At 34.8% G+C, this 23116-nt stretch overlaps 1 protein-coding gene across 1 annotated transcript in view; it reads left to right on the top strand.

Annotated features, from left to right (window-relative positions):
• Window positions 1–1221: 1221 nt before the first annotated feature.
• Window positions 1222–23116, top strand: part of LOC110019248 — a gene marked incomplete at its 3' end in the record, with an annotated part of 43998 nt that continues 22103 nt past the window's right edge. The window contains 2 exon segments of the mRNA XM_020716845.1: window positions 1222–1407; window positions 1489–1664. Coding sequence (XP_020572504.1) covers window positions 1496–1664 — 169 coding nt within the window. The 5' untranslated portion in view covers window positions 1222–1407; window positions 1489–1495.

Genomic DNA, 23116 nt, shown 5'->3' with positions numbered 1-23116 from the left:
CCATTAATAGTATTCTTCCGATGATATCTCATAACTACTTCCTCTCATCTTCTTATTAGTGACGAACTCCACACGCCAGCAATTTTTTGATGACCTTACTCAATAAAATCATCTCATCATGAAATCCATATGATGAGATTAACAAAGTCATTGGCTACATAAATAATAGTTTAAATGTTCAATATAAATAAGATATTTTTTTTTTATAGTCATGCATGTAAATCCTATTAATTTTTTAGTGTTTTGTCTGCTTGAGACTTGAGTGATGATGTTAATTAAATGATAGCTATTGGTTCACGACAAACCAGTAATGATGATCAAATGAAGATCATTGTTGGACAATATTAGTTAGTTAACAATGAATGAGTAATGATGACAAGTCGATAGTGGATAAATAATAGTTTAAATGTTCAATATAAATAAGATTTTTTTTATGTCATGAATGTAAATCCTCTTAATATTTTTAGTGTTTTATCTGTTTGAGACTTGAGTGATGATGTTAATTGAATCATAGCTATTGGTTCACGGCAAACCAGTAATTATGATCGAATGAAGATCATTGTTGGACAATATTAGTTAGTTCATTGAATGAGTCATGATGACAAGTCGATAGTGGTTGGATGATATGATCAGATATTAATGGTCAAACAACAATGATAAGATAATAGTGATTCAGCTATGATGGAAGTGTCATGGTGGCCATACAATAATAAATGGATGACAACAATCACTCACGTTGATTAGATAATGATCAAATGACAGTGGCTGAATGAAGTTGGCAAATGATAATTGTTGTTAGAGAAGTTGGTCATCAACGTTGATCATCAAACAAAACTTTAAAGTTCTTCAAGTTTCCAAACATTCTCCAATTTCAAGTTTTGGTCACTCTCCGATGGAGAGTGAAAGTCTGTTTAAATACGTAATAAAACCTCAACCCATATTTTTTATTTTTATCAAACTTTCTATAGTTTGATCGTCCCACGTATAAATACATCGGTTTGATAGTTCAAAAATATCATACATGGATGCTAATTTTATAAATAATAATATTCAGAAGCTATGTATGTAACTATCCCTAAAATTTATCATCTCCAAGATATATTCTTATTTTGTTTTATAATGACTTATCCTTCATATTTTATAATCTCTTATCCTTCATAACTTATGTATTTAATCTTGCTTACCGCGTTGCAGGTTAGCATAACCGCTACGGTGTGCGGGCTCAACTCGCCGGTCCGGTAGTCTTCACGAGCCACCTTTCTCACTAGCTCACGTCGTCTCTCGCTTTTTAAACAGAGAAAAATCTCGACTTTCCTTGCCATCGATCTACGGAGGGTTTGAATCCGTGGTAGGCCACCGTGTTCTATATCTCTTGTACAGCTGCTTCGAAGAATCGGATCTTCTGAGGTTTCCGTTTCATTAAATACTCTTTCTTACCGATTTTCTTTGTAGTTGGTGTGCTTGATGGTTTTGTTATACGTCGCTTAGGGGTTTGATGAAGGAGGAGACTGACATGGAACATGATGGGCGGAATTGTACTAACGATTCCGATCCACTACTTGAGAATCAGGCCACGCTCTCTGAGGGGAGCTCTGATGATATAAATGATGAGGATATCGAAGCGGCCTCTCAAGCGTGCTGCCGCATCTGCCTTGAGTCTGATGGTGAGCCTGTTGATTTGTTGTCCCCTTTTAGCTTGATTGGGCTGCTTTCTTTTGGAACGTTTGGATTATTTTGCTGCTTATTGTTGGAATGACATTTGGTTGTGAATCCACAAAAGTGATGATACTTATAAGCTGATAGTATGTTGTTAGTCTATGATTAGCATCTGGATCATTCTTGTAATTCATGTTAATAAGTATGGTAGTTAGTTAGACTGTATTTCTATAAACATTCTATTTGGGGGAAGAGGGATCATTTAATGATTAATGAGTTGGTTTCCCCTTTTTTATCTATGTTTTTATTTTTGTTTTCTAGGAGCTTGGAAGTTCAAATTGCTTTATTTGGATCGAGTTCCTAACATTGATTTAATTGTTGTCTTAGGTCATTGCTGGCATCTGCTTTTTACTTATTCTCGAATATGATTAAATGAGTACCATCCCAAATATGTTGCATCTTCCTCAATCCACCATGTCTTCCCGAATACCATCCCCTCTTTGATCGATATAGTTAGATTCAATTTGGAGGCTCCATCTTAACGTGAACTTTGTATTCCATGAGGAACCGCATTGAGAGAGATCTTCGCAAAATTCAAGATTTTTCATGACATCAGAACTTCCCTATTTCTTGAACTTCTTCTACATCGCAAAACTCAAATGTTCATTTCCTTGCTCAATTTCTTCCGTGAAGTCACCAGAGCTCACAGTTGCTATATAAATTGGGAGCCTTCCCACTTTACCATCGTCAGTCACTTTGCCTCCCATTATAATCCAAAGATTCATGATCGCGCCATTCCGTGCATTTAAACTAATTCTTTCACTGACTCCATGATACCAGATTAATTAGAAAAAGTGGTGGGAACACAAACAAACTTTTATTAGTAGAGAAATAGGGTTACAACACAACGCAACCAGATGCAACAACACAAAACATAAATGACACAAGAAAACGCCTCTAAGATGTATCCCAATGGGTGTTGGAGGCCGGCTAGAGGGGTAGGGATGATTGGAAGGGATGATGACAACCAAGGGATGTTGGTGGCAACAAGGTGGAGGTGCAAAACTGTAGGGATGGAAAGTAGGAGTCGGTAGCGGCCGGTGAGGTGGCTGGGAGGAGTTGGAAAGGAGGTATGAAGGAGAGACAACATGGTACGATTGCAGGTAACACAGTTTGTAAGCATGTATGATCGATTGTTGAGTGCCAATCACTATTGCCAGCCACCACATGGCATTTGTTCTATCTAATATGGGAATAGGCCCAACATTTTCACATGCTTTACATTCTCGTTTGTCCATTTTTACTAAAATGTATATAGATTGAAATTGCAGTTATCCATTAGCTTTGCATATCTATTGGAGCTGCGGAAGGGACGAGAGAGAACAGTGTCTCCATATCAGCATATATAATCAATCCTTAGTTTAATTTTTATCAAAACTGTTCATGTGTGCTTTTCAGATATCTGTTCTGAAGATTTATAGTGTTTCACATCCATCACATGCCCGATGTTTCTAACTACTATAAAAGGAAGGAATGTAAGCATAAGAGAAATTTAACCCGTGCTTTCCTTGTACTTGAACTTAACTATATTTGAAAATGTTCCTTTTAATGGGATATAATTCATTTTTTGATATTTTCATGACTTATAGTATGTCACACTGATCCTAATTCAACTCTAGATATTCAATTTTGCATTTAACATATAGTGTTGCACCTGAAAAACTGTCATGCTTTTGTTACTAAAATATTGTTCTACTCCACACTATTCACTAATTAAGATTGTGATTACTATAAATTATTTTTGGATTATATCTGTGTTCAATTGGTAACAATACTTTTCACATTATTTTACATTTTACGGTTTCCATTTGGCTTTTCACTTCGCTTCATATGGATAGATAGAGGCTTTGATCTGATTTTTCATGAGAAGCTGTTCTCCTATATCTTATTTTTTCTGTAGTTAGAATGTTATGTGCTGATCAGATAAGTTACTGCTCAATTGCAAAAATTGTTTGTGTTTAATGAGTACTAATGCCATCAATTTCAAGAAGCTTCACTTATATCATAATAGTTCTGACTAATCTAGTTTCTGTGCATGGAAACATGACGAGCCCTAAGAATTCATACCATTTGGGTTTGTCTAGCATCACAAAGACTACAATTCATAACCATTCAATCTCTATTCATCTGAAATAGGCTAGTGTAACTAGAGGGATTGAACTTGGCAACGTATAATGCACTGTGAAAGTAACAAGTGGTGTTCTGTTCTTTGTAGCATCTCATATTCCAGATGTATTTGAAATTACAGTTTTGCAATGATGAGAATGAAAACACCCAACTTGCCAAAAGATAAATCATCTTTTTTCAATGGATGATATTGCAGAATGAGAAAAATTAGTCTTTATTTGTCAATATAGAAAAAATTGAGAAAAAGAAATGCATGAACTTTCATAGATGAAACCAAGGCTTCATTTTGGTAAATTTTCCTCTAGTTACCCTTTTTTTTATAGAAAAAAAGGTGTTGGTTTCGTTTGAAAGTTGTCTCAAATACTCTTATTGCTTCTTTTTTATGACTCAGTATGGGGAACAACCTCATGGAACAGTTCATTTAACTATGTGAAAGGCAACTTAACGCAATCACAAAAAAGGGCACTGTTGCCCCAAACAAAGCCTAATGCATGGTTTGGTAATGCTTTTTAGTTGTTTTCCTTTTCAAAAACTAGACATGTCACAATTTTAATTTGTTAGAATACACTTCTAACTTGGCCTAGAACAGGCATAAAAAATATTTTTGCATTTTCTAGAAATTTCTAGTAAATTTACATTTATTTAATATTTTAGTTCAGCTTTATTCTATTTAATTTTGATATTATTTTTATTTTAAATAGATGATTTTATTTTTGGGAATTATCTATATTTAAATTCAAATTATCTACTATTTTCTTGTTAAGTTTATTTCTATAAATAGGTTGAAAGAATGTTATTTCGATTATTGAATTATAAATGCATTGAATTTGAAAATTACATTCCCGTCCCTCTTTATGGATTTTCTTAACTGGCTACTTCATATCACTCTCTATTTTTGCTTCCTCTCTCTCTCTCTGTCTCTCTTCTCCTTTTGCAACTTACATTGCTTCTCTCATTCATAAGCAACGTGGAGCTCCTTCTTATTAATAGAACCAACTCATTGTTTTGTTTCTCTTTACAATTCCTCTTCTTCTGTATCCTTTTCATTTAAGGGGTGAAACGAACAACATTCAAAAGCAGGAAAAAAGAAGAGGAGGATTAATCTGGAAAAGTATGACAAGGGTCCATCATCTATCATCAGATTGACATCAAATCAATTCATCTTTATATCAATTTGTATTAATTGTATCTAAAAAATGTCCTTAAGCCATAAAAATATTTCTCCAACTTCTCCTGATATTAGAGCATAGAAATTTCTAATCTGTAAGATGCATAGAGTATGTCTAAAAACACATCACAAATAAGGCTGTCAAAAAACTCGTTGTTCGCGAATAGCTTGTGTTCGGCTCATTCGTCAAGCAAACGAGCCGAACACGAACAAAGTTTTGCTTGCTTGTGTTCGGCTCGTTTAGGCTCGAATTAATTAATATATATATTATATTTTATATAAATATAAAAACAAAATTTTGATGTTAATATGTGAATACATAAAAATTGGGTGGTATGTATGTAAATGTTCCTAGAGTTCTCCAAATCCAGCTTTGGTTGGTGTATTTTCTGCATTTAGGTTTTGATATGTAAATACTTAGAATTTGGTGGTATCTATATGTAAATACATAAGAATTGGATGGTATGTTGTAAATGCCTATAAGCTCTTTTGGTCCTGTGCATTATCGTTTGTGATCCCATGCACTCCCGTCTGGCTAATTTCCAACTTGTATAAGAATTGGGTTGTATGCCTTTAGAAATAATAATAATAATAATAAAAAAACAAATCCACCTTCCGCAATATAGTCCCACATCAGAAGATTACGTGATTGGCTTCACCCATTGCAGTTTAAAAGGAGATCAATCGCAAAATTGAGTTCCGCTTGGTAGTGGACCGTGGGCCTCTGCCTATGCCTATTAGCTTTACGGCTCGTTTCGAGCTAACGAGCTAAACTCAAGCTGATTCGAACACAGTTCGAGCCAAACACAAATTTTATAATCACGAGCTTAATCAAACACGAGTTGAACACAAGCTGAAGAAATTGGGAAAGAGCCAAACACGAACAGATGTTAGGCTCGCTCAAGTTCGGCTTGTTTACACCTCTAATCACAAACATAAAACTCACTTATGCAGCTATTGGAGTGGAAAATGATCTTGATATAAGGTTGTTCACACATATTGGAGATTCCATAGAAAGAGACATGAAAAAAATCTAGTAAGATATCAAGAAAAATTCTTATCTAAATTTGTGTAAAATACATAACGATAATCATCAACTTCAAGTTAAGTCATGTCAAGTCAAATTGAGATTTTGTGTTGACCTGTCTACCAAAAGGACTAGGCCTGGCCTTCTAAGGTTAATTACACTAAAGGAATCCCTCAAGTGACTCAATTATTGATAATTATGCATGTATTTTAATTTGCTTAAGTATATCAATAATAATTTGATTTAAAGATAGTTATCTTAATAGAGTAGTTTGTACTTTTAAACTAATTACCTCATAAGATAAAAGTTAATCACCATAACTAATGGAGGTAATGATTTTTTCACATAGAACATAGAGGAGATAATAATCATTGAATCATCAGGAATTTAAAAAGGAGTACAATGGGCTCAAAAGGTGATAGTTAGGGATAAGGAATTCATAAAATGGGGAAATAATTTAGTCAGGATATTGTGTATTCACCATCCTATGTTATCCAACTCGAGATCACTTAGTTCTGATGGCAGTCCAACAAACGCAACTCTGAGACTCCGCAAACAGCCACAAATTGCATTGTCTATAATCACTCATGCTCTAAACCAAGAAAAGAAAATTAAAGCTTCTAGAAGAAGATTTCTTTACAATAGATTGGAAAGATGTAGACTAATAATCCCTAGCAATGTAGCGATTGTATATGGAAGAAGAGAATGAGATAGCTTACTTATACATAACTAGAGCTACTCAACTAAATTTAGAATCTGTTTAGGTTAGGACTACTGGTACCTAGCGTACTAAGACTCTTCAGATTATCAATTAAAATCATTCTTATAATAAAAGCTTCTTAAAGAACACAATATGCTCTTGAAGTTAACTATCCTTGAGTCAAGAAAATCTCTATATACATTTAAAATATGCATCAATGCTTGAGAGTTTTGATTGTTGGTTAGTTCTATTTTATACCTTATTTAGGCGAAGAGTCTTAATTGAAAAAAATCTTAAATTTATTTTAAATTGTTTAATTCATTTATTAAAGTTTATAAAAATATTTTCTTAACATCATTTCGTAAATTGTATGAATCATAGATAATTTACTCTAAACAGTTAACAAAATGAAACAAGTAAATTGTAAGTAAACAAAAGAGGAAACGAAGTAGCATGCAATAATGGCGTCTAAAAGAATAAAGTGCATGTTGTTGGAATCGGATGGCTAAACAAGCAAAAAAATAAAAATAAAAAAATAAAAAAAAAAGAAAAGGAAAGAAGAAAAATACAATTGGGTTTTGCATATTCACAATTTTAAAATTATATAAAAATATAATACCAATAAGATACAAGTTTAAGATTTTCTTCTGCTTCTAGTCTTTGCCATCTAGATCCTCTTGAGTGCTTCTATTCCTATTTGTCTTTAGGGTGCCCTTGGATTTGAAATCTGTATATGATTGGGAACATTTATTTTATCTTACTTGTACATGCAGAACTTTTCTACATTAATAATATACAATAATTGGTTATGACAGTACAACATAAAACATGACAGAAAATCAAACAAAAAATCATATCATTAATATTTTTATTTTGCAGCATTGTTTGAGCTGAAATTTTTAATAATTTAACTCAAGGGACTGTACAATTTAATTTAATATGACGGTAGAGAACAAGTTTTGTAGATGAATATTTCTCTTGATCCATATTATTCATGTGAATGGTACATCTGTAGGGATAACAATCCCTCATAGTTTACAAACTTACCAGATATATCTAAACTAAATTAGGAAAGGAAATAATTATGAAATAAAAATAAGATAACATAGAATAGGAAGGGAATAAACTAATCAAGAGTTTCCTAAGTTGTCCCAATCAAATCTTTCTGTTTCTTCTCAAATATTTATACTTCCCCTCAAGCTAGGTCGTAGATGTTGTAGAGACCAAGATTTTTATTGAACTCTGAGAAGGTGCTTAAAGGAAGAGCTTTGATGAAGACACAAACAACTTGTTGTGTCGGGATGTAGCTTAGTAGTATAATTTCCTTGTTAAATTTTTCAGAGATGAATTGTCTATCAATTTCATTATGCTTGGTCCTGTCATGATGTACATGATTCTTGGCAATACGAATAGTTGTTTGACTGTCACAAAACATCTGTATAGGCCTATTGAAGGTACATCCCAGTTACCTTAACAATTTTTGAATTCAGATCTCTTCACAGGTTCCTAAAGAGAGTACTCTATACTTTGATATTGCTCTACTTCTAGAAACAATTGCTTGCTTCTTACTTCTCCATGTCACCATATTGCCCCATACATAAGAGCAGTAACATGTGACAGACCTTCTATCATTGAGTTCCCCAGCCCAAGCATCAATGTATACTTTCACATCTACGTTCCTGACTTTCTCAAAAATTAATGCATAATTGGGAATTTTCTTTAGAAATATCAGAATTATGTACTGTTGGGTAATTTTAAGATCCGGTCCACCGCAATTTAATTAGCTTCATAATTAAGAATCTCACCTACCGCTCACTTCCTTTCCCACCTATCGCTCACCTACCACACCCACCTACCACTCACATACCTCCCACATACCGCTCTCATAATTTATATAAATAGCGTCTTATGACTTGTCATAAGAGTAAAAAAAAAAGCCACAAGCCAAGTAAGGCCAAGCCAAGTCCTCTAAGAGAGAAAAAGAGGAAGAGAAAGAGAAAGAGAAAGATGAGGAAGTGAGAGAAGAAAATAAAGATTTTCTTGTAAACGTCAAGGCGCTCGACGGTGTAATTACTCGAAGAAATAAAATCTTCTGCAGCTCCGTGGACGTAGGAAAATTTTCCGAACCACGTAAATCTGTGTGTCACTCTGTTGTTTTTCTGCGTGCAATTTTTCTCGTTTCATTTTTTGCTTTATTGTCGTTGTTTTTCACAACTAGTATCAGAGCCTTGGATTCGAATCTAAGGAAGGACGATGGACGGAGATGAAGTGATGACATCGGGGATCGAGAAGTTCAATGACACAGATTTTGCTTACGATTTTGCTTACTGGAGTTTACTGGAGTATGCAGATAGAAGACTACCTCTATGAGAAGAAACTTCATCTTCCGTTACTGGGAAAGCTACCGGAAAAGATGGATGAGGCGGAATGAAATCTGTTGGATCAACAAGTTTTGGGGTTATTCGATTAACCCTGTCGAGACCGGTTGCCCACACGTCATCAATGAGAGGACTACTGCAGATCACATAATGGCTTTATCAGGTATGTATGAAAAGCCATTGACGAATAATAATGTACATCTGATGAAAAGGTTATTCAACTTGAAGATGGTGGAATATGTGTCTGTTGCTCAACACCTAAATGATTTTAACACTATCACAAATCAGTTGTCGTCTGTTGAAATTGATTTTGATTTTGATGATGAGATACGTGCGTGATTACTGAAAAGATATTGTTGGCCTCATTGCCAAATAGCTGGGAAGTCATGAGGATGATAGTAGCAGTTCTGTAGGCAAATCTAAGTTGAAATATGATGATATTCATGATTTGATTTTGGCTGAGGAGGTGCGTAAGAAGGATTCCGGGGAGGCTTTGTGTTGAATGTTGATTCCAGAGTAAAATCACATGACAAAAACTCAAACAGAGGAATATCAAAATTAAAGTTTGGTCTGCAGACAACCTGTTGAAATTATGACAATGTTGGCTACATAAAAATGAACTGCAAAAGTCCTAAGGAGAATGCTGTCGCTAATGTTGTAACTGAAAAAATACAGGATACGCTATTGCTGACAATTCACAGTTCTGTTGATGACTGAATACTGGATTCAGGGGCTTCCATACATCTTCCCACCGGTAGTTAATGCGAAACTATGTTGCAGGTGACTTTGAGAATGTACATCTGACTGATGGAAAAGCTCTGAGCATGGTGGGAGTGAGAGACGTTGATATTGCACTCCCGAATAAGAGCAAATAGACTTTGCAAAAGGTCAGACACATTCCTGAGTTGAAGAAAAATTTCATATCTGTTGGGCAACTCAATGAGGGTAGTCATTCGATAGTATTTTCAGAGAGCACCTGGAAGGTTACCATAGGAGCATTAATACTGGTTTGGGGTAAGAAAATTGACACACTATATATGACTACAGATTTACTCAGACGATGACACATGAGTTAGAGGTGCATTATGGGGAAACAGAAGAAGTTCAATTTCCTGAAAATTGACAGAGCGCCAAAGGCAGGAAAACCGGACCTTGTACAGATAAATAGTTGAGAACCACAGAGTTATAAAGGATGTAGAAATCTTTCAAGATGAGAATTCGAGCAAGTGAGAGCTGACTAAGAAGGAGGAGACGGATTCCCTGTCAGGGATTCAGACTTAGGATCTGGCAGAACTTCCACCGAGGAAGAAGACATTGCACAACAAGTGAGTGTACCGAGTGTAGATTGCGCTTGGTGGCAGTAAGAGGTACAAGACTGAACTTGTTGAAAAGGGCTTTCAGTAGGGGCAGGATATTGCTAATGTAGTGAAAGTTGTAAGCAGATACAGAAGTAACCCAGGAAAGAGCTTGATGGTACAAAACTATGTTGGCGGTGATATGTCAACTGAGGGTGTTACTCGTGAGAAGTTGAAGTTGTGTTCGACTTCAGCTGGTCTTCTGACATGAAGACTGAGACTTTGAGTTGCAGATGTGGAGGATGCCATGTTTGAGAAAAAAAGTCGGTACAACTAGTAGATGATGCAGTCAGTAGGTGATGCAGTCAGTGTCCCAGTCTTTAAGTGAGAGAATTATTGGGTAATGTGAAGATCTGATCCACCGCAATTTATTTAATTTTCTAATTAAGAATCTCACCTACCTTCTCACCTACCACACCCACCTACTGCTCACATACCTCCCACCTACCGCTCTTATAATTTCTATAAATAACCTCTTATGACTTGTCATAAGCCAAACCACAAGCCAAATAAGGCCAATCCAAGTTCTCTAAGAGAGAAAGAGAGGAATAGAAAAAGAGAGGAAGTGAGAAAAGAAAATAGAGATTTTATTGTAAACATCGAGGCGCTCGACGATGTAATTCCTCGAAGAAATAAAATCTTCTACAGCTCCGTGAACGTAGAAAAATTTTCTGAACCACATAAATCTGTGTCGCTCTGGTGTTTTTCTGTGTGCAATTTTTTTTCGTTCTATTTTTTGTTTTATTGTCGTCGTTTTTCACAACATGTACACCATCTCCAAGTGCTCTTTATTTGGGCCATTCATATGTTGACTCACAATACTGACAGAGTATGCAATATTTGTTGGCGTCGTATGCGACAAATAGATAAATTTTCCTATCGATCTTTGATATCTTCCTTTATCCACAGAGACACTTTCTTCTCCTCTCTTTGACTTCTGGTTGTCATCCATTTAATCATCTCTATCTCTTTTAGTAGATATAGGATGAATTTCTTCTGTGATATAACGACGACTTTATTGGAACTTCATATCTCCATACTTAGAAAATATTTCATAGTTCCTAGGTCATTGATTTCAAACTCTGTGGAAAACACTTTTTTTGATTTTGTAAATCTCTCTTTCATCATTACCTGTTAGAATCATATCATCGACATATACTATCATTGCGAAAAGCTTATCTCTGAGCCTGCTTTACAAACAGAGTATGATCAGCTTTACTTTAAAAATACTCATTAGATCTCATAGTTTTAACAAACCTTTCAAATCACACTTTTGGTGATTATTTAAGCCCATTGAGAGATTATCTGAGTTTACATACTAGGTGTTTATTGGAATCATTCTTAAGTCTAGATGATATCTCTATATTCACTTTTTCTAGATTCCCATCTAGGAAGACATTTTGTGTCAAGTTGTTGTAGTTCTCATACGTTGTAAATTGTTACTGAATGGAGAACTCTTGATAGTGTTAAGTTCCCATACCTAGAAAATATTTCATAGTTTTTAGGTCATTGATTTCAAACTCTGTGGCAAGCATTTTTTTGATTTTGTGAATCTCTCTTTCATCATTACCTGTTAGAATCATATCATCGACATATACTATCATTGCAATAATCTTATCTCTGAGCCTATTTTACTAACAGAGTATGATCAACTTTACTTTAAGAATACCCATTAGATCTCATAGTTTTAGCAAACCTTTCGAATCACACTTTTGGTGATTATTCAAGCCCAATGAGAGACTACCTGAGTTTGCATACTAGGTGTTTATTGGAATCATTCTTAAGTCCAGATGATATCTCTATATTCACTTGTTCTAGATTCCCATCTAGTAAGACATTTTTTGCTTCAAGTTGATTTAGTTTTCATACCTTGTAAATTGTTACTGAATGGAGAACTTTGATAGTGTTAAGTTTGGCAATTGGTTTGAAGGTCTTTTGATAGTCTATCCTAAAGACTTGAGTGAAATTTTTGTAATAAGTCTGGCTTTGAATATTTTGATACCCCTATCAGCTTTGTATTTGATGTTTAACTCCCATTTGCACCCAACCAGTTTCTCATACGGAGGGAGTTTAGTAAGAATCTATATGCCCTTATTCTTTAGTACTCGATTCTCCTCTTCAACCACTTTCTTCCATTCTAAATTTTCAAAATCTTCAAGAATGAATTTAGGAATCTGCATACTATAAAGGTTAGAAACAAAAGCTTTGTAGGACAAGGACATCATTTGATACATACTTCTGAATTTGATTTCTAATGCATTTTTCCTTGTTACCAGCATCAGAATAGGAAGGGGATAACTTATGAGTACTAGACTCACCCAAATTTCAAGTTACTAGACTCCTTACCCAAACTTTCTAGTGAATGTGGACTCAGTTTTTGGTTTTTGTTCTGTCATTGCAAGTTTTTCTTCACCTACTCATGGTTTTTCTTTCTCACCGTGTACACAAAGTTCTTTTTTGAGTTGGTTGGGCATCCTCAACTAGGATAAGAGGGCTCGGTGGAATAGATGGTGATACCATGTAGGTGTCATAAAGTGCATCCAAAAATTGATGTTCATTTGCACTCTCCTAAACATTTGATTTGGGGTAGCAGTATTGATTTTTAAAAAATATGACATTCATAGAATTATAGTATTTCTAGTAACAATATAGTAGTTTTATACCCCTTTTTGTTGGCGGCATACCAAAAAAAAAAATACACTTGATAAATTTAGGATCAAATTTTATTCGATATTGGGAATGGTTGTGAACAAAGGATATACACCCAAAGCTTTTAAGTGGGATAGTAGAGTATAAAGCTCTGATGTGAGGATAAGTAACCATCAAAACATGAAGATGTGTTTTGATGTTGGGTAACTGGTCAGGGATGCGATTAGGTATGTTCTAGCAAGAACTGTTTTCTCCAAAAAATGCTTTGGAACTTGATGAGATCATAATTGAGCGGGATATCTCAAGGAGATGCAAGTACTTTCAACTATCCCATTTTATTGTGAGATATCAATACATGCACTCACATTAATGATTTCATTTTTTGAAAGATAGGACTCAAAGATGGACTTGTAATATTTCTTTGCATTATCAGTTTTGAGAATATGAATTTTGCTTGGAATTGAGTTTTAATCTTGCCATTGAAGATTTGGAATATTTGAGTTGTTTCAAACTTCTTCTTTATTAGGAATACCTAAGTGGTTCTAGTATGATGAACAATAAATGAGATAAACCATATATCTCCACTTAGGGTTTTTAATCTTTGAAGGTTCCTAAATATCATTATGGATATTAATAAAAAGTTATGAGGGTTTATACCGACTCAGAGTATAGGTATTTCAAGTGTGTTTGGCAAGTTCATAGATCTCACATTGATAGAAACTAGGTTTTTTATTGATGAACAAATGCTGATGCAACTTAGCAACATAATTGAAATTTGGATGACCCAGGTGAACAAGACCTGATTTTTTGCAAACACGGACTCAACAGAAAATGGAGTTGAGATCTTTTGTGTGTTTAGAGAGAAACTTTCCTTTAGTAGGTATAAGTCTTGATGCATTTCAACACTATCGATCAGCTTGCCCGAATCCATTAGCTAAAATCCACAAAAAATAGAATTGAATTTACTAACATAATTCAAGTCATAAGTGATAAAAAGTAAATTGCAATCTAGTTGGAGGACATATAGTACTGAAGTAAGCTGAATAATTTTGAAGACTTTCACATCTCTTTTTCCAACAATCCTAAAATGAGTTCCATCAACAAGTCTAACAAATTTGGGGTTGGTGATTTCTTGTTAGTTGATGAGAGTAACATTTGATCAGAAACACCTGAATCTATTATCCAAGGTCGAAATCCTCTATTTTTAATATGATATCTTGGTGTATGATCAAGCTACTAGGTTCCACAGTGTAACTAGACATTTTCATTATGTACGTGGTTATAAATCCAATTCAAGTTTAGGGCTGAAAGAATTCCGAGCTGCTGCAAGCTACAGGATTCTTGGCTGCTTCTTGCCGTAGGAGTGGAGGAACACTTGGAAAGTCGGAAAGGCCTGCTTGCTCAGAAGAAGCTACTTGCGGCTGTTGGCTTGCCATTGCTGCGGCTGCTCTGCTGGCTTGAAAAGGAGCAGCTGAGTCAACGGTGTACGACAGGAAGGCTGGGAGGAACGTCTGAAAGCCTGCAGGGAGCTCTGGGACAAGTCTGCAGGGCTGCTGCGTGCTGTTCTGCATGTAGAAGAAAGGCTTGTGCAGGAAAGGAGAGTTCCAGGAGAGCAGGAGAAATACCAGCAGATGAGAGCTGCTGGCTGCTGCAGGGACAGCATACGGCCGGCGGAGAAGGGCTGCGGAGAAGGGCTGCCACTATTTCTGCTGTAGCTGCTGCTTCTGCTTGCTGAAGGAGGGTTCTGTCCGTGCTTCAGGAGTTTGGCTGCTGAGAACTGCAGGAGATTTTGATGCTACTGCTGTATTAGTTTTACCGGAGGAAGACCTTCAGGGAATGTTTTCCTTGCACAGAGTGTAGCGACTGCCAATTAAAGCTTCAACTCCTAAATTGCTGCTGCAGGGACACTGTTGCTACTGTCTGCTATCCTTGCTGCTTTGGGAATGGGTGCCGGCTGGAAAAAGTGAACAGAACCGAACAATCCTGACTATTGGGAGGATTCTGAAGAGGGCCTGCAACTCGCAGGAAGACTGCCAGCTGCAGGGAAGAGGATTGGCCGCAGAAAAGAAGAGAATTCCGACGGTCAGCAGGGGTTCAGGCGGCAGCGGAAGGGCCTGCAACCTTAAGTAAGGGATTTCTGGACGCAAGAGGGGTCTGCGGAAAGGAATCCGGCTGAGGGACTGGAGATTCCGGCTACCTGCAGGGAAGGAGATTTTGGCTGCCTGCAGGAAGGAGGTCTAGCTTTTGGTAGAGGAGATTCCTGCTTTTGCAAGAAAGGTTACAGTTGTGGCTTTCTGGCGGAGGTCCAGATGAGTTTCTAACAACAATGAGGAGGTCCGGCGACATTGAGGGATTTAGGGTAAGGCCAATGACTCTAATACTATGTAAAAAAAAAAGATTTTGAAAAGGAATAATGCCCTTGATCCTTATTATTTATATTTATCGTATGTATATATAGGGAAAACAATCCCTTTTAATTTACAAGCTTACCAAATATATCTAACCTAAACTAGGGAAGAAAATAATTCTGAAATAAAAGATAAAATAACATAGAATAAGAAGGGAGTAAACCAATCAAGAGTCTCCTAAGTTATCCGAATCAAATCTTCCAGAATCTTCTGATATTTTCTCCATAATCTTCTTAAATTTTCACAATAAAATACACAACTAACTGTACATTTGGCACCTGCAAGAGAAATATTCCTAATTTAGGGTAGAGAAATAGTCACATCAATTGTACGCTAATTGACCGAGTAAAACCATCACACAAAGTCATGTTATGCATCAAGATGATTCTCAAATAAGCTGTTGAACCAACTACATCCTCCTTACACTAAGCATCTAAGGGTCGTGATTTATCACAACATCTAAGTATATGCAAAAATTTTGATATAGTGAGGGTAAACTTGTGTGACTACGGAACTATCATTCTAGCTCATCTCAAGGCTTATCACTTTAAAGTTGAATTGTTTAAAATTAAAATATTGGTAAGGTTAAATGATGATTGAATACATGCATATAATTTGCAAAAGGTATGCATTAAAATTTAGAAGTGTTGGCTTTATATATAACCCAAATATTCATGTTAATTTTGAAACTTCAATTAATATTTTATATCATTGATTGTTTGTATATCTTAACAGTCGTATGAGATCTGGCTATGGTAGGTTATTTTTATTAGTAGGCGGACTGTGGTTTAATTATGGTCAACTTTTCATGGATAGGTTAAAGCAATAAAATGACAGGGATCAATCTTAATTAGTCTGTTTCAATCGATCTCATGTATATGTAAATTCAGCAATATGAGAGGTAATAGTCATGACTAGCAATTTTCAAGCTCATGATTTTTTGTGTTTGAATATGGTACGGTACACACACTTGAAATATAGAAGGGTTCCAAACATTTAGAAAGTACTCTAAATGTTTAAAGTGTAGGACAATTTCAAGCTGAGATAATCTACTTAAAAAGATGGGAATGGCCTAGGTATAGATGTGTGTTCAAAGCAAGAATGTTTTCAACCACAGGGAATGGTCAAACAACTTAATGACTCAATTAAAAGTGCATGCTCAAGTCGAATTAGAACTCTTACCCAACTTGGAGTCCAAATAAGTTCTTAAAGGGAAAATCACTTAGTCAAAGACTAGTAATGTCAAAAGAGCATGACCCTTCTAGGTAATGATTCGACTAAAAAATGCATGGCTTGATCAAAGAAAGTTTAGTTAAAAGTTTATGACCAAAATGGGGGTAGATTTGATAAAAAAGGTGTCACCAACTGAAGATGGGATCAAATTATAAGAGTTTGGGAAACGAAGTTGTGTACTAAAAAAGGTATGACTATATTAAGAATAGATTAAACCAAAAAAAGCTTCAATAGTCCTGGAAGATTGTCAACCAAAGTAACATGACTAAGATGATAAGAAGCATAGGGAAAACACATGCTAAGATGATAAGAAGCACAGGGAAAACTCATGATAGTGTGAATGATATGCTTAGTTAAAATGGCATGAATAAGCTCGAAAGAGTATATAGTGTTATGATAAGAGTTGAATTGAGATATCAATCAAGCTAATGTATGCATGTAAACTGTCCAAAATAGGCAGACCAAAATGGACTTTGGATGCATTTTTAATGGAGGATATGATATTCAATGCTAACTAGATCTAGGGGAGCTAGGGCAAGTTTTACTTAGAATTTGGTGTAGTTTATCCTAAGAGCTAGAGTCCCTCACTAGTTAGCCCATCATCAATGACAAACTAATTAGTGTGTATAGAAAGTGAAGTATATGGCTTAAATCAATATCGGTCCAGCTCGGTTGCAGTTCTTTAGATTGAGATTCATTTAATCATGTCAAGTGTTTGCAATAAGGAGCAATGACCGAATGTCTTTAGACTGATGTCTAATATAAATGCAGAATGCAGAATGCATTTGACCAAGGAGCTCTAAAAATGTTATAAAATAGGTCAATTTAGGCTGGCTAAAAGTCAACTTCTTATAGCAAGGCATGCGTATTATTCTAATAGAATATTTGCTTTGAAGAATCTGTACTAATTTGAATGAAATTCAGCTTTGAATATTTTGAATTTGGCAAAAAATTTTGAGAATTTATGGAGAATTCTTAAAATTATCAAAAGGTGGCAAAATTCAAAATATTTAAATATGTTTGAAGTTTATATTAATGTTTGAAAATTGAAATTTGAAGGATTTTAATACTTACAATTCTTAAAAATTTAAGTCATGGGATAGTCAAAGGCAAAGCCAAATCATATTTCCCTTAATTAAAGGAATAATTGGAATAATAGACTATAATTCAGAAAATATAAAGAATCAACTAACCCATGATGGTCAAATAATATCAAATAAGCTTTCAAATTTCTTTAATTAATTAAATAAACATTATGTTTTCTTAAATACTAAGTCTTTTTGGAAATTATTTATTATTTTCATAATTATCATTTAAGGTGTAAAAACTTATGAAAAAGGCCAAATAATTTATGAATAGTCTTAAAATATATGGGGATTTTGATGTTTTATAATACTTGACTTAAAAAATTCAAATTAAGTCTCAATTAATTAAATAAATTAAAATTCATATTTTCATTATTAAAAGAAGGCTTTTCTAAATGAAAAATACATAATCTGAGATATGCTTGTCCAAAGATCATGCAATTTTGGACGTATGTTTAGAAATATGAAATGAAAATTTCCAATTATTTTAATTTTTTAATTTTTTATAATTATTGTTAAAATCATAATGATTAGTAAAAATATCAAATGCAATTGAAAAAAATTATATAGTTTGGAAGTGTTCGAACGCACTTAATATAATGTGTTTAGACTTGAAAATATATTTTTGATATCATAAATGCACATATTTTGACTTTTTTTAATGATATTTAAGGTCTTATACATTTTTTATATCGAACACACTTAATACATTTTTGAATTTTTTTCTTATATTAAATAATTAAAATAAATAATATTTTAATTATGAAAATAGAAAATGTTTTAAAAAAATTCTAAAAAATTTTTATTCTGCACAAATCTGTGAGACTCATGGATGCATGCTATGGTTTTGGGCATACTCAAGTGCATTTGGTAATTTCAAATAGGGTTATTCTACATTTGAAAAATATAAAGCGTATACAAATAACCAAATAAAATTTCAAGAAAATTTAGGGAGGTGCTTAGCAATTTAAGAAACTTTCCCTAATTTTATTAAAAATTTTGGAATTGTTAAATAGGCTTAATGTTAAAAATAGTGATAACATTGTTTTAAAATTATTGATCATGTCAAGTTAATTTCAAAATTTTCAAAATAGTTTGAGATAGTGTAAAACAATGTCCGGAATAATCTCAAACTTGTTTAGAATTTTTAAATGCATGCATTCATTTCTATTATCTAAAGTAAGCTTTTGAAAAATTCACCCATTGCAATCTAAGGTCTTCATGCCACCCAATGCAATCTATAGGCCTCATGCCATGGGATAATTACATGAGAATCATTAAGATTTATCTACGCTATCGCAAAAGTTTGGGAATTTCAGAAAACTATTTGATTATTAATTAAATTTAAAAAGGTAAAACTTGTTTTTCAAAAATTAGGAAATAACACTTAATTGTCATGAAATCATATTTATTGAGTTTTCATACTCAAATCCATCTCCAACTAAAATATTATCAAATTTGGATCATAGGTGTAATCACCCAATTCTAATTAAAATCCCTTAAAATTACTCTAAATATAGTTTTAGCTATCAAATTTGAGACAACAGGATTTCATCTTTGTTTCCATACATATTTATGGAAAACAATGCAACATAACTCAAAGATCTTTGTAGAGCATAGTACATAGCGCATGACACATATCATTTTAAACATGGCAAAAATATTAAAATAAATAAATAAAATTTGCAATTGAATTGTTAAAGATAAACTATCATAATAATAAAAATTACAAAAATGGTGCTTAATTTAAAGTGTCCAGCACTCAACTACTTAAAATTCAAAATATTATATTTTTTGGTAAGAATGATTTTTTTTGTAATAAATTAAATTTATCGTCTAAAGAATCATTATCATCATCCCCATAGGTAAAGAAGCCTCATTTAAGTCTGTTTCCTAGTAAAATTTATTCTGGATAAAATAAAATTAATAAATAGATATTTGAATTTTAGATTATAAATCCTAAAATTTAAATTAGTAGACACGATGGGGGCAATGTGTCATGTGTTATGCATTATTTCCCATGCATGGTGCGAATGGCATATGTCATTTTTAGCTCCTTGTATTGCATCATTGTGCTTTTGATATATATACATTTCTCTGCACTATATTAGAACCATAAGAATTGGGCGCCTTCAAGACAGCCTGACCCGATGCCTTCCTATTAAAAATTTTTGTTCTACAAGAAATTTCATTGAAATTACCTTACTTGGAAGCTAAAAGGGATCTAGGGCTACATAGGGTGGCTTTAGTTTTATTAGCCATGATTTGAGTGTGTGCATAGATCAACACCTTATAGGTTGTTCCTTGGTTTGAGTTTATCATTTGTGTGGTCAAGTTAAGCCGCTGATTTTGATCTCTCATCTTTAGTGAGGCGAGGCACTAACCTCTTTCTAATTGGGTTATGGTTGGCTGGATGCCTGAAGAACAAATCTCGAGCTCAACTTGGGCTCCAATGGTGGTTGTGGCTGTACAATAGCTTTGGAGTGTAGGTGTTCCTTTAGAAAGCTTCTCAGAACTTAGTGAAGCTAATGGAATTGATTGCATGAGCTATGGATAGCCGCATCTTTTAGTAACCTCAAATCATTATCAAGGAAAACCATGGTTGCATCTTTTAATCACCTTAAATCAATTTCTAATCAAGGTAAACCATAGCTGCATCTTTTAGTAACCTCAAATCATAGTCAAGGAAAACCATGGTTGCCTCTTTTAATCACCTTAAATCAAGTTCTAATCAAGGTAAACCATAGTTAATAATCCTTTTTGGTTGACACTTAGCTTAATCATATAGAATTGATAGGTGGGGTAGTGCCAATAGCCTATAAAAGAATAGATAAGTATGGTACTTTTCCATGAGGTTGGAGAGTTCCGATTGGTTACTCTATCCTTCCATAACCCAAAGATAGATAAGTATGTTTTTAATGGCTCGAGTCATCAAGTGCTATAAAAGATTAACTATTGTGACAAAACTAATCCTCCTTGCATGTTGCAATTTTTGGATTGGAAAGATCAATGTCTAACAATAATTTTCTTTGGTAGGGTGGTTTATCTTAACTGGAATGAGGCATTATCTAGGATTGTATTCTTTTTATTATTTATTGCATTGTGCTATAGAAGTGCCAAATGATTATTCCATTGTAGTAGTATAAAATATCAAGTGCTTTCTTGGTTTTTTGAAGCTACAAACACAAGTTGTTGCATCATGTAATGTTATGTGAAATACATTTGGCCCTTGCTAGAAATTTGTGGGTTTTTAAATTGTTGCCATTTGAAAATTTCTACATAGGATGAATCATTGCTAGCTAATGCACTCTATAGACTCACATGATCATTAGAACACTATTTGTATCTCATAGACATTTTGTCTAAATGAAATAAGAATGTAGATATGGTTTATTTTTTATAGTTGGAATTTCTCAAATGAGCAAGCTCTTAAGATTAATTATATCCTAAGCATGGTCGCAAATAGTTTTGATTGAGGAGCGATGCTTATACTTAAAATATGCTTGATATAGGATTTGATATTCAATGTTTACTAATGCCAAATTTAGAAAGATTCCTATATGGGAACCTATGAATCTAAGGTCCAAAGGAGGCATTAAGTATGATAGGATTGCTTTTTAGGAATCAAAGAGAAAAGATTTATGAGATATTGGAAAGAGGCAGAAAGTTGGAACTTATAAAATAACACCATTAAATGGTTGTGCCCGTACTGGACCCATAATCCCATGTGATGATATCTATCTTGACATATAGACGATGATGGGAAACATCACAATGTCATTCAAGATCTCCTCTTTTATCATATTATATTTTTCGTAGTCTTATTTTTACTTAGTCAAAGAAGTTCTTAGACCTAACTTTGTCAAAATATTTTTATTAGCAACCATTTATTATCTTATTCGAATATTCCTTGTAAATTCAAAGGTAAACAATATATTAAATTTACTTTTAAGATTGAGAGGATGTGCCCCATCAATATAATATAGTTTCGTCATCATGCTTATAAGAGACATGATCTATTTAGTTGAGTGGTGACTTGCGATCAATACTAGCAACCATGGGTTATCTTATTCAAGAGTATGTCGTAGACTCAAGGTTATCAAGTTCTAAACTCTACGATCGATATAGATGATATATTTTATATAGCTGTTGACCTCAATTTTTGTGAGGTCTAGTATTCCTCGTAGGAGTTAGGATCTAGCCTTAGGGGTCTTCCTGCGACTATCTTAGAACCTTAGAAGTGGTGCCCGCCTCGTTTTAGTTCGACCTATTTCCGTCCTCTTTTGGAGGTTTCGCGTGTGTGGTGAAGCCCAAAATGGATTCCTATAGGACCTTTCCGAGCCTTAGGTTGACCTTTTGCACAATTCGCACTCCTGCGCGCACCAACTTCGCAATTCGGAGAGTCGACGTGTCCGATCACCGCAATTCGCATTGCCTCCTCTGTTACTTGTCGAGTGCTCGAGTAAACCTTTTGGGACGATCGATCACGGGCCAATATTTTGTGAAATTTGAATTTCGACGCTTTTTGACCCGATTGTCGACGACGTCGTCCGAGCGACCCCGGATGACGAAACGGACTGCGTCAACGCGTCCGGAACGTCGATTTTGCCCGGGGAGGACACCCATTTTGTCGCGTCGTCGCGCGCAAATAAATCGTTTTAATATATATCTATATATATATATATATTTGATATATATATTTATATATATATATATATATTAGTTAATCTTTTTTTCTTTCCTCTTTAATCCCTACCTGTCTTCCCTGCGCTCGAGCTCTGTCTCCCGCAGCTCTCCCGTTCGTGCGTCTGGCCCTTTCCCTTTCTCGGTCTTGAGCTGTGCGAGCTCTTCCTCCTCCACGCGAGGGAAGCGTTGACCTCGTCCGTCCTTCCCTGTTCTTCTTCTGCCCGCGGCCTTCCTTCCCGATGCCGCGCCAGTCCCTTAAGCCGTGGGTTTTCTTCTCTCGTCAACTTGACTTTGGGAAGCTTGTTCCCTGGTACACTAGAGTGGCATTCTTCTTCTCCTCTTCCCGATACTTCTCTCTTTGCCACTGGCCTCGGCCGCTCGGTCCGAGAGGCGCTGTTGGCTTCGTCTTCTGTAGGCAGGGAAAGTCCTCTTTTGGCTTTTGTCCCGATTCGAGTGCCGTGGACATTAGGGTGGCCTTCTTTTCTCTTCTTCTCTATTCCCTGCCTATAAGGAGAGTCCCTGGATGTTTTGTGGGGGTTGTTGAAAGTTTAGCTAGAGGAGAGGAAAGGAGATTTGGAGGAGAA

Source organism: Phalaenopsis equestris, unplaced genomic scaffold (assembly GCF_001263595.1).
Source record: "Phalaenopsis equestris unplaced genomic scaffold, ASM126359v1 Scaffold000054, whole genome shotgun sequence".
Lineage (NCBI taxonomy): Eukaryota > Viridiplantae > Streptophyta > Magnoliopsida > Asparagales > Orchidaceae > Phalaenopsis > Phalaenopsis equestris.
The sequence above is the reverse complement of the archived record's forward strand: the minus strand, read 5'-3'. Positions and strand labels throughout refer to the sequence as shown.